At 40.2% G+C, this 17,198-nt stretch overlaps 1 protein-coding gene and 1 long non-coding RNA gene across 2 annotated transcripts in view; one reads left to right on the top strand and one right to left on the bottom strand.

The window, feature by feature from the left end:
* KIF13B (kinesin family member 13B) overlaps window positions 1-14,881 on the bottom strand; it is a 199,302-nt gene extending 184,421 nt beyond the window's left edge. Inside the window, exon 1 of the mRNA XM_077868673.1 lies at window positions 14,735-14,881. Coding sequence (XP_077724799.1) covers window positions 14,735-14,789 — 55 coding nt within the window. The 5' untranslated portion in view covers window positions 14,790-14,881. The remainder of the gene's footprint in view (window positions 1-14,734) is intronic.
* Window positions 4,737-14,091, top strand: LOC144296502 (uncharacterized). Its single transcript, XR_013363599.1, has 3 exons — window positions 4,737-4,795; window positions 11,530-11,665; window positions 13,904-14,091. It is a non-coding gene; the product is annotated as an uncharacterized LOC144296502 (long non-coding RNA).
* Window positions 14,882-17,198: the final 2,317 nt, after the last annotated feature.

The raw sequence follows: 17,198 nt of genomic DNA, 5'->3' as shown, positions 1-17,198 counted from the left end.
GCTGTCAAGAGGGCAAAAAGACAACCCAAAGAATCGAACAAATTTGTAAATAATTTGTAAATTATATATTTCATAAGGAACCTGCATCAGAAAACATAAAGAACTCTTACAACTCAATAATAAAAAGGCAAATAATCCAATTTTTAAATGGCAATCAAACTGAATAGACATCTCTAAAAAAAAGTGGATACAAAACTGGCCAAGAAGATAAGATGCCCAAAATCATTACACATTGGGAAATGTACATCAAAAATACAATAAGATACCACTCACACTCACTAGCATAATTACAGTAAAAAAGACAGATAATAACAAGTGTTAGTGATGATACGGAAAAATGGAACCCTCACACATTACTGATGGGAATGTAAAATGGTGCAGTTACTTTGGAAAACAGTCTGGCAGTTCTTCAAAAGGTTAAACAGAAAGTTGATATATGACCCATCAATTCCACTTCTAGGTATATATTATCTAAGAGATATTTATTATATTATATTATATTATATTATATTATATTATATTATATTATATTATATTATATTATAGAAATTACAACCTAGGTCTACACAAAAGCTTATCCATAAATAACACTAGTATTTGGCTATTCATAACAGCCAAAAAGGGGAACAATCCAAATGTCCATCAACTAATGAATGGATAAATTTAGTATATCTATAAAATGGAACATTTGGCAATTAAAAGGAATAAGGTACTGATACATATTACAACATGAATGAAGCTTGTGCAAAGTGAAAGAAGCCAGTTACAAAATACCACGTTATATGATTCTACCCATTTTGAAATGTCCAGAATAGGCAAATAGAGACAGAAAATAGACTAGTTATTGCCTACAGCTAGGGAGTGACTGCTAATAGGGATGGTGTTTTGCTTATTTTTAATTGAGGTATAATTGACATATAACATTATATTAGTTTCGGGTGTACAACATGATTCCCTATTTGTATACATTGCAAAATGCTCACCACACAAGTCTAATTAATAATTAACATGTCACCATACATAATTACAAAAAATATTTTCATTATGAGAACTTTTAATATCTATTCTCTTAGCAACCTTCAAATATGCAATACAGTATCACTAACTATAGTCACCATGCGGTTACATGGGTATAGTTTTCTATTGAGGGTAAGAAGATGTACTAAAATTGATTATGCTGATAACTGCATAATTATGTGAGCATGATAAAAACCACTGAGATGGTTGAATTGTATGATATGTGAATTATATCTCAATAAAGCTATTTTTCCTTTTTTTTCCAATAAAGCTATTTTTTTAAGTATGGCCATGGCATGTTTATGTTCTCATATTTTTATATTCTTTTTTTTAAGACTTACTTTTTACTTGAGAGAGACAGAGAGTGAACATAAGCGGAGGGAAGGGCAGAGGGAGAGGAAAAAAGAAACACTCAAGCAGGCTCCACACTAAGCACAGGGCCCGATGACATAAGTCTTGAGCTCATGACCCTGAGATGATGACCTAATCCAAAATCAACAGTTGGACACTCAACCAATTGAACCACCCAGGCACCCCTCATATTTTTATATTCTTATATTTTTCTGACGCAAAGTATGAAACTGTTTGCCTTATCTCCATTACCAAAAAATAAGCTCTAAGGAAAAGAGCTGCACTACATTAGTGCTATTTTGTATTTCCCAAAGAACCTTGGCCAAATGTCAATGTCATACTCATTATAACTTAAGAGCATTTCCACTGCCAGAGAAGGTCATTTCTTTCATTTTAATTTACATAACTGAGTTATGTAAATACAAAAAAGCAAAAACAAAAATCTCCCTCCCTGTACCTGCCACAATGTTTCTTATATTGGTTTTTCTGCATTTGTTCTCAAAGATACATTCTAGAAGTACAAAAAATGTAGTGGTCTTTCTTTTAGCCAGCACATCTTTCAGGCAAAGAAAACTGAAACAGGGATCCCCGGGTGGCACAGCGGTTTGGCGACTGCCTTTGGCCCAGGGCGTGATCCTGGAGACCCGGGATCGAATCCCACATCAGGCCCCCGGTGCATGGAGCCTGCTTCTCCCTCTGCCTATGTCTCTGCCTCTCTCTCTCTCTCTCTCTCTCTCTCTGTGTGACTATCACAAATAAATAAAAATTAAAAAAAAAAAGAAAACTGAAACAAAAACTACAGAACTATGTTTTACCTAGGTGTGGAAGACTAATCCCAAAGCAGCAAATAAATGTTCCACTGTGGTTAACTAGCACTAAGGTCTATAGGCCCAGAGTTCAGGAAAGTTTGTGATCATCACACTTTCTTAATACTACTCCTTAATGGTTTCTGACCATATTGTATTGGCTGGTCCCTGACAGTCAAACCCATATCATACACAAATGTATTACCAAATCTCCGGAAATTATACTGTATGACTCAGAATCTACTTACTATCTCACCACCCACCACAAAGTTAGTTATTAGTGTCTTGCGAGAATGTTTGGTCTGAGCAAGGGAGTTGCATGTATAGTTCTGCATGCAGTTAGAATGCATGACTGAAAAACTGTAACTCAAATATTTTCTCACTAACTGCTCTGCCTTCATTTCAAATGATCTTGAATTGAGAGGGAATCCAAACATTTTCCTTCAATATATTTGTATGCTTTTCCCTATCCTCCTCACAGCTCCTCCATTCTCTGCCTCATGACTTCATTAAATAGAACTAATAATTTGGAACCATTAAATGCCATGATGAACCAATCCCTGGAAAACCCTATACAATACATAGAATCACCTTATAACTAATATACCCAACCCAAATTCATTTTGTCCTAAAGACTGCAACAGTTACAAATGTCCCTACATCTAATACCCATGGAAAGTGGCCTTTAAGATATAAACACTATCTTCACTTTATTAGCTCAATTTTTAACCAAACAAAATTCCCACTCTGATTCTACTGAGTGACGGATAGATATTAAGACAAGGCTGCTTATAATATGGGTGGAACATGTAGGACACACACCCAAGCAAATAAAAGCAGTGAAATTTGAAGAAAGTTTAAGGGTCAGAAATGAAAAACATTTATTATAAATGTTATAGGTAAAATACCATCACATGTTACTAGTTGGTTGATTTCAATTATAGTAAAAGGGGCACCTGGCTGGCTCAGTCAATAGAGCATGCAACTCTTGATCTCTGGATTGTGAGTTCAAGCCCCACGCTGGGTGTAGAGATATCATAAAAATAAAATCTTAAAAAAAAAAAATTACATTGCAACAAGACTCTAAGTACGAAACTTTCTCCATTTAAAACTTCTTGCTCGGGATCCCTGGGTGGCGCAGTGGTTTGGCGCCTGCCTTTGGCCCAGGGCGCGATCCTGGAGACCCGGGATCGAATCCCACATCGGGCTCCCGGTGCATGGAGCCTGCTTCTCCCTCTGCCTGTGTCTCTGCCTCTCTCTCTCTCTCTCTCGCGCGCGCGCTCTCTGATGACTATCATAAATAAATTAATTAATTTTAAAAAAAATTTAAAAAAAAATTTAAAAATAAATAAATAAATAAATAAATAAAAAATAAAATAAAACTTCTTGCTCTAGGGCAGCCCGGGTGGCTCAGCAGTTTAGCGCCTCCTTTGCAAAAACAGCATTAAAGTAGTTCCAGGTTCATAGTAGCATTCACAACAACCAAAAGGTGGAAACAATCCAAGTGTCCATTGATGAATCAATAGAAAAACAAAATGTGGTATAATTCAATGGAATATTATTCAACCTTAAAAAGGAATGAAATCCTGCTACAAAACATAGATAAACCTTGATATTATGCCAAGTGAGATAAGCTAGACAAATACTATATGATTTCACTTATATCAGGTACCTACCTAGAGTGGTCAAATTCATAGAGATAGAAAGTAAGATGGTAGATGCCAGGGGCTGGGCTTAAGGGGCAACAAATACAGTTTCAGTTTTAGAAGTTAAAAATGTTCTAGACACAGAGAGTGGTGATGGTAACATAACAACTTAATGCCACTAAGCTGTACACTTAAAAATGGTTTAAGATGGGACACCTGGGTGGCTCAGTGGTTGAGCGTCTGCCTGTGGCTCAGGGTGTGATCCTGGGATCCTGGATGGAGTTCCACATCGGGCTCCTGTGGGGAGCCTGCTTCTCCCTCTGCCTATGTCTCTGCTTCTCTGTCTCTCTCATGAATAAATAAAATCTTTACAAGTAAAAAATGGTTTAAGACGGTAAATTTTATGTTATATATGTATATATACCACAATAAAAAAAATAGCACTAAATGCTCACCATTATTATAATAAGTAACACATGCACAACAGTTTATTCCTAGTAATCCTGTAATAATGAGATTGGGATTTAATTAGTACTATGTCTAAAAACCAATAAAAAACCAGAGTGATCTTAAAGTTAAGTAATACTATAAGTTTATGTCATGACTTCTGAAGCTCTACTGTACTTAGAACCACGAATGCTTCAATGTAAGCATGAGTCCTTAGAAAAAAGAAAGAAATTTCCTTCGCTAATATTAAAGATCCCATATTATTTCCCAAACACGATCCTTTTCTAGTCAAGTTCCTCAAGATGAGTATTAAAATATTAACAGCTGACAATTCAGCTTACTCAGCCAGCAAATTAGTCACCCTGTAAAAGTGAACAATAATTTGAAACAAGTCCTCCTTCAATGTATAAATCAGCTATGGCTCATTCCTCAATGACATCATAGTGAAAGATGGGCGGGGTCTGGGATACTCCCTTTACATAACTCATGCTCCATCTGAGGAAATGCATCTTTCTCAGTGAGGATAAAGTAAGTCTGAATTGCCCACTTAGTAATCTGTTTTCTAATTCTCCAGAAAATAATAATTTTCAAACAAAATATACTACTCAGAAATATAAATGTACCTCCCTTTACCTCCTACCAGTCATGTTCCTAAAAACCTAATTGTAACTTACTCTTAAATTCAAGTCAATTGATTTTCGACAAGAGTGCCAAGACAATCCAACGGGAAAAGTACTGTCACTTCAACAAATGGTGCTGGGACAACTAGATATCCACATGGAATAGGATGAACTTCAACTTCTACCTCACATCACATTCAAAAATTGACTCCAAATGGATCAAAGACATAAATATAAAGTCTAAAACTATAAAACTCTTAGAAGAAAATACAGGCATAAATCCACATGACCTTGAACTAGGTCATGATTCCTTATATGATGTCATTTATCTGCTAAGGGACTAGCATTCAAAATACATAAATAATTCTACTAGCTCAATAATAAAAAGACAAAACAATTTTTAAAATGATAGTTTGAGGGGTGCCTGGGTGGCTATGTCAGTTGAGCATCCAACTTTTTTATCTCAGCTCAGGCCTTTTTTTTTTTAAGATTTATTTATTTACTTGAGAGAGAAAGAGAGAACAAGGGGAGGGACAGAAGGAGAGAGAGAGAGAGAGATAAAGAGAATCCTCAAGCAGACTCCCAGCTGAGCTGAGCACGGAGCCCAACGTGGGGCTTGATCCCAGGACCATGAGATCGGAACTGAAATGACCTGAACTGAAAGCAAGAGTTGGATGTTTAACCAACTGAGCCACCCAGGTGCCCCTCAACTCAGGTCTTGATTTCAGGGTCAGGAGCTCAAGCCCTATGTTGGGCTCCACACTGGGTCTGGAGCCTACTTAAAATAAAAATAAAATAAAACAATAATTTGAATAGAAATCTCTCCAAAGATCTACAAATAGCCAATAAACACATGAAAAGATGTTCAACATCATTAGACACTGGAGAAATGAAAATCAAAACCACAAGGAGATACTACTTCACATACACTAGGATGGCAATAATCAAAAAGACAGACAAAGCATGGGGATCCCTGGGTGGCTCAGTGGTTTGGCACCTGCCTTCGGCCCAGGGTGTGATCCTGGAGTCTCGGGATCGAGTCCCACATCAGGCTCCCTACATGAAGCCTGCTTCTCCCTCTGCCTGTATCTCTGCCTCTCTCTCTGCGTGTGTCTCTCATGAATAAATAAATAAAATCTTTTAAAAAAAAATGAAGTGTTGTTAAGGACATGGAAAAATCAGAACTTTCATATGTTGTTGGTGAGAATATAAAATGGTGCAGTCACTTTGGAAAACAATATAGCAGTTCCTCAAAAGTTAGAGTTACTGGATGACCCAGCAATTCCACTTCTATGTATATATACACCCAAAAGAAATAAAAATATACATCTACACAAAAAGTTATACACAAATGTTCACAGAAGCATTCATAATAGCCAAAAAGTGTAAACAAGCCAAATGCCCACCAAGTAATCAATGAGTAAACAAATGCAGCATATCTGTATCACGTAATATTATTCAACTTTAAAAAGAAATGAGTACCGACTCATGCTACAACACAGATAAACCCTGAATACATTATACCAAGCGGGAAAAAAGTCAGATACAAAAGTCCACATACTGCATGATTCCATTTATATGAAATGCCCAGAATAGGCAAATCCATAGAGACAAGAAGTAGAGCAATGGTTGCCAGGGGCAAGGAAGAAGGACGGGTGTGTTTGGGGGAGGGGTGTAGACAGTGACTGCGAGTGGGGACAGAGTCTCTCTTTGGAATGATGAACATGTTCTGCAACCAGATATTGGTGATGGTTGCACAACTCTGCAAATACACCAAAACCACTGAATTGTACAGTTTTGATGAATTATATCTCAAAAAAATTAGAAAGAATGATCTCACAACCCTCAATAGATATAAAATATGGTTAGAGTTCTTCAATTTCTAAACACTCACTACTCTCAAGATCCCAGTCAAACCAATTCTTCTCACTCTCAAATAACCTCACAATCTACCTCATCAAGAAAATTATGCTCTCCAGGCCTTCTCATTACATAATTATCCTCTTCTTCCCGTACTTCAAAAATTTCCCTATTGGTTCTGTCTATAATGAAGCTTGAACATCTCATAAAAAAGGTCTGTTCCTAATACAACTCCAGATACAACTCTTTACCCTTCCCTTCTAAATGAAGTTTTTTGAAAAAAAAAAAAAATTGTGTATTCACTGCCACCATACTGGCAACCCACTTATTTCTCAGCCCACTATTATTAACACACAAACACTAATTCATTTATCCAGTCAAAATTATTCTGAAAATTACCACTGATTGCCATTATGCCAAATCTACTGAACACAATTATTACGTGCCATTCCTGTGTTATCTGGCTACCAACTATTCATTCTTTGACATATTTTCTCTCTAGGCTTTCCTATTACTTTTTTTTTTTAAGACTTATTTGCTTATTTATTTGAGAGAGAGAGAGTGAACAAGTGGGAGGGGCAGAGGGGGAGAGAGAATCCCAAGCAGACTCTGAACTGAGCACAGAGCCCAACATGGGGCTCGACATGGAGCTTTATCTCACAACCCTGAGATCACAATCTAAGCTGAAACCAAGAGTTGGTCTCTTAGCCAACTGTGCCACCCAGGGGCCTCCTGGGCTTTCGTGTTACTTTAACTTGCCTCTCCTCATATGTCTCTCTTCTTGGCTCTATGACCTCCTCCTTCACACACACCTTAATTTGGTACTCTATCTTCTACCTACAGTAATGACTCCCAAATGTATGACTCTACACACATCTCCAGTCCCTTAGGTTCAGACTCATATGCAACAGCATACTGGATCCACCCACTTGACTAGACTTCAGACGTCTAAAACTCAACAAGTCTGTATAGTTTCTTCCAAGTATACACGATACCTTATTTATATTTGTAGGTGCAGCATACAGCCTGTGATAAGGACTAAATATTGTTGAATATCCAAGAATAAAACTCATCATTTCCTATACCTCCACCTTAAAACCTGCTTCTCCTATATTTCTGATGTCAATGACCCCAACATTCATTTACTTAGTCATCTAAATCATCTAAACCAGAAACTTTGCAGTCTTCCTGTATTTCCTAAATTTCAGTTGCTTCCATGTCACCTTGACACATTCTTGCTGGGTATACCTAAAATGCTAGGCCATAGATGTTCTTTATCCAACCCCTCACTCAGGACTGTGTTTGTAGCCAGCAACCCTGAGGGACAAAGTCTTCCTTCTGGACAAAGAGCAGGCTTGCTTACCACTTAAAACAATGGATTCCCCAAGCCCAGTGTTCCTCAGATGCAGCACAAACTCACTGCTTGCACACCATCTATCTGGACTTTCCACACCCTTGTGGGATTGGCAAGCAAGGGGAGCTGCTCACACTGCTTGCCATGCCATGAGTAAGTCCTCTGGCCCAGAAGTCCCATGTCTCCTACCAACAACCATGAAACAGTTAACTAGCTAACTTATAAGCTTAGCAGGGTAAAAACAGATTAATTCCAATGACTTGTGTACCCCATCTACCTGCCCATGGTCTCCAACACAGTCCTTACCACTCTCAAGTCTCACTCCTATTCCTTTAATTCATAATGCACTAGCATCACTGTGTACATATATTCTTATAATTGACTCACCTGTGCATCTCTATTACCAAGAAGACAGTGAGCTCCTTTAGTCAAAGATCATGACTTATGCTTCTCACATATCCTACACATCTTTGAAAATTATGTAAACTCAAAAATGCAAGGTCCCTTTAAAGATTATCATGTCCAAAACAATAGTGAAAGCACAGGGTTTAATGGCAGAGTAGGTGAAATTCAGGCTGAAAATATTTGTCTTGTAATTCTGGGGAAGTTTACTTGCCCCCTCTCTGAGATTCTGTTAAATGATTACTCCATTTCAAAGTTTTGTTTGAAGAGTATCGCTTAAAAAGTACCAAACTCTGGGGCACCTGAGTGGCTCAGTCAGTTAGCATCTGCCTTTGGCTCAGGTCATGATCCTGGAGTCCTGGGATCAAGCCCCACATGGGGCTCTCTGCTCAGCAGGGAATCTGCTTCTCCCTCTGTCCCTCACCCCACTTATGCTCTTTTTCTCTCTCTCAAATAAATAAACCTAAAAAAAAAAAAAAAGTCCTGAGCTCTGTAGCTCACAAACAGAAAACTCTCACAAACAAGTAGCTATTCTTTTCTTCAATCAACACCTATTGAATGGGCTAATACCACTTTTTAAAGATATCTACAGCACCTGAAAGCTCAAGCCCAGTTACCAATTAAGTCATGGTTTTGTGTCCCAGAGGCCAGTGAGTGTCACACATTTCCCCATAAATTACACTGCTCATCTCTGCCAAGTTGTTTTTTTTTTTAATGTGCTCTGTTGAACACAAGGGGAACACGATCAGCAAGCTGAGAGATCAATAATAATCCATTTCTACTCAATAAACATCTCCATTCATCAGCTTAATGAATAGTTTTGTGAGTGGTTTCCTTCATCTTCAGATCTTAAGGATTGGAAAAGTTAGATATTCGTCATTGCTTTGTGGAGGTAAGGGGGGTAAAAGTAAATGCCAACTCAAACAAATTTTTATTTTATCATATAAATTTGTACTTTCTTCTCCAAAAGCCTCTGACCCTGTATGTATAAATCCCAATTTCAGTCATTGAGTGGACAACAGAAACAAAACAATGTTGTAATAGATGTGTGTCTCATTCTCCATTAGCATATCAAGCAGATGCTAGAAAACAAGGATCTTCTGTTTTAGAAAGTATGTCAGAAATTTCCATCCATAGACAACCTCAACTCCATTACCAGTTATTCTGTGGGACCAGCAATGGCCTCAGGGTCAAAACCACCTTCCTGTTTCAGAATCTCACTACCTAGCCCCTTCATTTCCTAAGGATCACCTGTGTCTTTACAGACTGCCAGAGTGTTCTCTCAGCCTCTTGCTTCCTCAGTTTCACCCGTCTTCTGAGTCACAATGGTTTACCTAAGTTTTGACCAGCCTCCTGATTCTTCCTATTCACAGGGCTTCATTTTCACCACCCTGCTCTTAAATGTTACCCAGCTATGCCCTGAATCAGGCATCTACCCAGGTTTTCCATCCTGCCCTGAGAAATGGCAATCTTTCTCCTTCATCCTTGTGTCCAAGATCCATGGAAGTTCTACAGGGCTAAATAGACCACATGAACTAGCCAACCTAACCCAGACTTCTGGGCTTAGCTAGCACTCAGGGCTCCCTGCAATTCCACCCTACCTTTCTTTCTTTTTTTTTTTTAAGACTTTCTTTATTTATTCATGAGAGACACAGAGAGAGAGAGAGAGAGAGAGAGAGAGAGAGGCAGAGACACAGGCAGAAGGCAAAGCAGGCTCCATGCAGGGAGCCCGATGTGGGACCCGATCCCAGGTCTCCAGGATCACGCCCTGGGCTGAAGGTAGTCGCTAAATGGCTGAGCCATCCAGGGATCCCCCACCCTACCTTTCTAATCTCATCCTTCTCCACTCAAGCTCACAGAACCCTCCTTTCTGGCAGGTTTAGCCTGCCTCTGCCATCTAAACTTGCCTGGCTCATTCCTGTCTCTGTGCCTTTGCTCTTGGGCCATACTTCCTCCCCAAAGAACCAATGCTCTCTCTTCACCTGCTACCATGAACCCCATTCCAATCATTAGATTCCTCCCTCCACGTCTAATCAAGGTTCTCCCTCCCCACAGAAGCCTTCCCTGATCACCAGGCCTCCAGGGATCTTGCACTCCTCTGGATTCCTGTATTTGCCGATCACTCACCTGGCAATCTGCAATAGATGTTTGTTTACCTTTTAATCTTATCTTTTCATGTGTGAGCCACTTCCTCATGACCATGAACCATAAAGCACAACTTTAAAAAGCTGAGTACTATAAGAGAAGTCAACACGAAGAGTTTTCAGGACTTAAGGGTCTCTCGACAAGAACAAGCAATTTCATTTTTTCATGTTTCTTTCTAGCCCTTGCCATTCCTGTTTACATTTTTACAGAGTAATAATCATCATAATGCACATACTGTTTTACATTCTGCTTTTTCTGCTAACATAGAAAACTGTCTTCTTTGTCAAATAATGTTGATTTTCAACATTTTTAATATCTCCATAGCAATCTTTGCCCTGAGATTCTAGGCTACAATTTACTTAAGCATTGACTTTTATCAGACAGTCACATTCTTCTGTCTCTTTGTGCCTTTCACTGCATCAAGTACTATAAAATGTAAAGTAAACCCTTGAGAAATGCCTGTTGAAATATATTTATTATCCATCTTCCCTAACAACTGAATTAACCCCTTTCACTATCCAGCTAAATATCCAATGTAATTTTTGGTTTCACTACCTTAAGCTAGATAGGTAAGAAACAGATTTTCCAAACACTTTTGATGTAAATGTATTTATTTTGGTAGTTGATCTTATACACATTTAAACATGGGAGGCCCCCTGCAGAAAGGCAATAAGATCCCATCATATCTAATATAAACTAGACACCTGGCAGGTATTCGGTAAATATTAAATGTTTTTTAAACCACCTGAGTTACAAAACATCAAATTCCTAAACAGGAGAGTGTCACTGATCTAGCCAGTACTATCAATTATGCTTGTAAACCTTTCAGTTCATTTAATAATTATACTGGTTAATAATGTATGAATGGGTGTTCCTTACAGTATATAGAAGAACACAACCGGAGTTACCTGGTGAGTTGTCCAAGTCTGAAAAATAACATGATAAACCAAACAATATCTGCAAGCAGAACTGCAAGATCTCATGACAAAACAATTTTACAGCTGTTCTTCAGCGTAAGTACGTATTTCAAATGAAGAAAAGCAAAAACAAAAGTTGCAATATTAGAAGTAGGTAAAATTACATGCATGTGAATACAAACCAGAATGGAAATTAGAAAATGACAGTGTGAATTGTTAGAATGGAAGGATGTCATAGACTTTTTCCCTTTTATGTTTTGTTAGTGCAATGTTAAAATATATAAAAAGAAAAATACTATTAACAAAAGCATATTCATTAGCCATTATAATTCTTGCTATTATTGAACTAGAGCATACTGCTTAATGTTGTTAAAACAACTGTTTCCCAAACCACATATAATTTAGCATAAAAGACCAAAACTCTTACTTCCATGATCAATGTTAAATAATAAACCGACTAACTACCTTAATACCTTAGCAGAGAAACTGAATCACATGAAGAACTTAATGGTACACTAGAAGTTTATTGCAAATTTCAGATTTCCTCAAAGAGCAGCCAATATGATTCCAAACATCAGAATCTATATGCCAAAACTTCCTCATCCTGATAACCCATTCTCTACTCATTCTTATTTGTGAAGAGTGATTTCTGAGTTTGCAGCTTGAACTGATAGGTTAAAAGAGAAAAAATCCTGACTAGAAGTTTACTATTTGTCGTAAGTATACACTACTACTTACTTATTACACTATTTTTCCCAGAAGTAATGATTAGTCAAAGTAATATGATTCTTTCCAAAATTACTGGAAAGAAATGTACTTCTGTTTTAGTCTTTTTAAATAAATTCCAGATAGCAGTTTAAAAATCACTGGCTTTACGGGAGCCTGGCTGGCTCAGTCAGTGGAGCATGCAACTCTTAATCTCAGGGTTGTAAATTCAAACTCCACATTGGGTGTGGAGATTACTGAAAAATGAAATCTTAAAAAAAAAAAAAAAAAGAAAAGAAAAAAAAAAAGAAATCACTGGCTTTAGAATTCCACTACAATGTATTCCATTGCATTCGAGATATATGTAAATGAGGACTTCATGACAAAACAGAAATAGAATCAACTTTAATTATCTGTGGTAATCACAGCAAAAAGAAGTCCATATGCATTCAGGAAATACAAGGCTAGGTAGAGATGGCACTAAATGAAGGGGGAAGCAATTTGCCACAATAAGCCACTTCTATTTATAGAGTAATGGATCCATGTATAAATCTTCATTTGAAAATGAATTCAAAGGAACATCCAATCCACAGCTAAAATTATTATTCTGTGTGTCCTCTGAAACTCTGATACTGCCAATTATCACAATCTAATGACAATTTAGAACAACAGTACTTCCCCTCAAAAAATGAAATTCACGGCGGGGGAGGGGGCGGGGAGAGGGAAGGATTCTCTAATTATGTGAGATAGGTCTTTTGTGATGGTTGGTTAGCTGCAACTTTTTAGCACTGACATTTCCCAGTTTTTTTCTGAAAAGGCAATTTTAAGAATTTGCTCAAATCACCCTTTCAGAATCAAAACCCAAATGAAGTTGTTTTATGTGGCTTGCTTTTTCGTTTTTTTCTTAATCATTATGACGGTAATAAACTTGAGTAAAGATGCCTGCGCACGTAAGGACAGAAGCTTCTGAAATTTTTAAAGTTCACCTAAGATCCTTTAATTTTGTCAAAGGAAAGACTTGAAAACCCGAAACTGCACTAGTTTAAGTATGGGGGGGGGGGTGCTGGGGGAAGGACGCTTCTGTCACGTGACAGCCTTAAACAGACCTAGCAGGCACCCGAGGAATCACCCACTCCAATAGAAGATACGACTCCAAGAGATCAACCAACTTTCACAAGGGCAACCCAACAAAACATGCTGTCGACTGGTTGATCTGTGTATCTCAATATATACAAAAGACAGCAAGGAAAAGGAAAAGCTGAAAACAACTCATAATTTCTAGAGAGACTTAACACTTATGAACAAAGAAATTGCAAAAACGTCTTAGAAGTGACTCTGACACAAGATTTTGATTAGTTCAGAATCTTATCAACTGAAGCGTCATCTCCTGGGATTTTAACAGTGACCTCAATAACACACCACTGTATAGAAAGGGTTTGCAAAAATACTTTATCTCATTTAAAGTCACTTGCCCAACCAACGCTGCTACGTAAGTAAGGAAAGCCATGACCCAGCCCACCTCCTCTTGGTACTTCGCGTTGGGGGGGTGGGGGGGGGGGTTCTCTTCACTCCATTTGACTAAAGATCATTTAAAATGTACTCGATTTATCTGCTTTCTCTACCCTCCCTGCAGAATTGAGAGAATGTCTGAAAGATACAATTTCACAAGAATCTTGGCACTTAAACTATTTATTGTTGGAGAGATGACGAATATGACTGCAAGCAAAAACAAAACTATCTCAACAAGTCAAAAAAAAAAAAAAAAAGCAAAAAAGCAGGGAGGTGGAAGGGCATCTGTTTTACCCAACTTTAAAAGTCCTTGCAATTCTTTATGACCGTCCAGGATAAATGTACAGAAAGTTTAAAAAAAAAAAAAGAGGCATTTTTTTTGCACTTGAGTGCTTTCTCGGGAGTAAACTAAACTCCCTGCCATTTTTTTTTCCTGCCGCGGACACAAAAGTGTAGGGTTTGGGGGTGACCGGGCCACAGACGTGGGGGCCTCGGGGTCCCCGGCTGCTCCGGCCAGGCTGGAGGGGTGAGGACCCTCTGACAGCCGGCGAGGAGAAAGCGGGGGAGGGGGGCGCGGCGGGGCACGAGCGAGGGGCAGGGGTGCGGAGGGGGGAGGAGGAAGCGAGCCCGGGGCGCGGGACCAGAGCGCCCTCCGGCAAGGGCAGGGGAGGCGAGAGGGCGAAAGGGCGCCGGGGCGGGGCGGGCCGGGCGCGCCGGCGGAAGGGGCAGCGGACCGGGACGTGGGCCCCGCGGCGCCCGGGACGCGGTGCGGGCGAGGGGAGGGGCGTCCCCGCGCAGGACGAGATTTCGGGACGCGCCGGCCGCTCTCTCGCCGGGACGCGCGGACTGCAGGGGCGGGGCCGGCCGGACCCCACACGGCGGCCGCGGCTGAGGGAAGGGCGCGCCAGGCACCTGCCGCCTCCACCGCGGCGGCCCCGGCAGGCTCGGCTCTCACCTCTCCGGTTCATGGGCCGGATCCGCACGGCCACTTTCACTTTGGAGTCCCCCATCCTGCTGCCGCCGAGGATCTCCCTCGGCTTCCGTCTGCCGCGGCCACCGGGCAACTCTTCGGGACTGGCCGGGCGGGAGGGGGCTGCGGGCGGGAGGGGCGGGGCGGGGGCGGAGCCGGGGCGGGGCGGGGCCGGTCGCGGGGCTCCCGGCGCGCGTCCGCGGGGCATGATGGGACTTGTAGTTCCTGAAGGTGGTCGAGGGCTTGACAGCGGCGGAGGAACTCGGCGGGAGAAATCGGGCGCTCCGCGCTGTCTGGAACGTGTCCATGCCCGCTCTGCTTCTACGCGGTTCTGCTCTGACAGCTAGCACTGAAACAGAAGCCCTCGATAAGCCGATACCGCACCTGAGGACAAAGAGTGGAATAGACGGCATCGCAGCCCCTGAGAGTGACCTCATGAGGACTCTCATTTCCTGCCAACCTTAAAGCATGATCCCTGGCTCGACTTCTTCGGCCGGGATTGCACTCCTGGCCCTGTTTGCTGAAGTCATCCTTCAAGACAAAGCGACTTCTGGAAGTCTTCATAGATGCACTCGTTAAGCCTAGACGACCCCGCCCTCAGCCCCTTCCAGTTGAGACCTTGGGCTCTGCAACCAATCTGAATTCAAATCCTGCGTCAGCAGTTCCCAGCGGTGTGACCACGGACAAGTGATTTGACCGCTTAAGGCTTGTCTTTTCATAATTAAAATGAAAACATTTATGCCTATTTCATAGGATTGTTTCAAGGCTTAAATGAGTTAATACATGTAAAGTTCTTAAAAAAAAAAAAACCTCTGGCACGTTGGAAGTGCTCGATAAACGTAAGTCATAATGATCTTTGCTTTGTTTTAGCATTTATCCTGCCATTATTTGCTCTTGGATCATGTCATTTTTTAAAGATTTTATTTATTCATGAGTGACACAGAGAGAGGCAGAGACATGGTCAGAGGGAGAAGCGGGCTCCTTGATTTGTGGGGAGCTTGATGCGGGACTCCATCCCAGGACCCTGGGATCATCCCCTGAGCCAAGGCAGCCACCCAACCACTGAGCTACCCAGGCATCCCTCGGATCATGTATTTTTTAAGCCATGTCTTGTATGTGTAGCCTTGCCTGTATTAGACACTTAGTAAACATTTATTGCTTAAATGAATAAATGCGTGAATGAGGCCGCACTAAAATTAGCGCCTTACTAACCCCAAGCAGAGACTGTGAACTGGTGGCCTGAGGGCAAGATCTGGCTTGCAACTATGTTCCATTTGGCACAACAGTACTGGCCAACGCATGAAAATTAGGAGACTTGTCCATTCCATTCTGGGTCTACATTACATATTAGGAATAATGGATTGGAACTGGGTCCCTGTGGCCACCTTCATGAGAGGCAGGGTTGTCCATTTCACCATCGCCTCCTTCCACTCTGCTTTACCACTCCTGTGTCTGAATCCCATAGGTTTGGGATGCCTACTTGGATACGTTTAAATGATAGCACAAAACTCAGAACTATTTTACAGATGCGTAAATACACGAAGCCAGCAAGACTCACCGTTTTACCAACCATCCTATTAGTTGACAGAGCTTCAACCCAAGTAGAATTGTCAAAAAGGTTGAAAACACATTAAGAGGAATGTAATTCTCATACCACATATAAATGAACATTGAAGACATCGCACTTTTTGAAATAAGCCAGAAATCACACGCAAAAAGCACTTGTGGTTTCATGTATGTGCAATACCTAGGATAATGAAATTCATAGAGACATAAAGTAGAATGGTAGTTGCCAGGGACTGGGGGAGGGGGAAATGGGGCATTAGTGTTTAATGGGTACAGAGTTTCTGTTTGGGAAGATAAAAAAGTTCTGGAGGTGGATAGTGGTGATGGTTGCACAACAGTGTGAATATACTTGATGCCACTGTACACTTAAAAGTGGTTTAAATGGGAAATTTATGGTATGTATATTTTACCACAGTTTTTTTAAAGGGTTAAAAATAGAGCTATGCCAGAATGCCCTCTTTAAAAGAAGGGAATTTATTTCATAGGGGCACTTTCTCTGAGGTTTCAGTGGGCTTTCTCAGCTGCAGAAGCAGTAGATATTAGTACAATAAGTCTTTTGATTTTCACAGCCCAATAAAGTAAACAAATAAAAGTATTAACTTAGGATTTCCAGCTTTTTTATTTTCTTTTTACCAAGTAAATTTCTTAAAAACAAATGCGCACAATTACTACCTATAGTCACTATCATTCTTTTGAGACCAAAAGAAAAAGGTCTCAAAAGATATATTTTATACCGAAATTGTTTGCTTGATGAAAAACCTCACTACCATCCTTTTGCTTTTTTTTAGCATTGAAAAAACTTTTGTCATGTCCCCTTTACTCTAATAACCATCTTACCATAGTCAGATTATAACAAATCAGGGTATGCAACATGTCAAAGTCC

This window comes from Canis aureus, chromosome 24 (genome assembly GCF_053574225.1).
Source record: "Canis aureus isolate CA01 chromosome 24, VMU_Caureus_v.1.0, whole genome shotgun sequence".
NCBI lineage: Eukaryota > Metazoa > Chordata > Mammalia > Carnivora > Canidae > Canis > Canis aureus.
The sequence above is the reverse complement of the archived record's forward strand: the minus strand, read 5'-3'. Positions and strand labels throughout refer to the sequence as shown.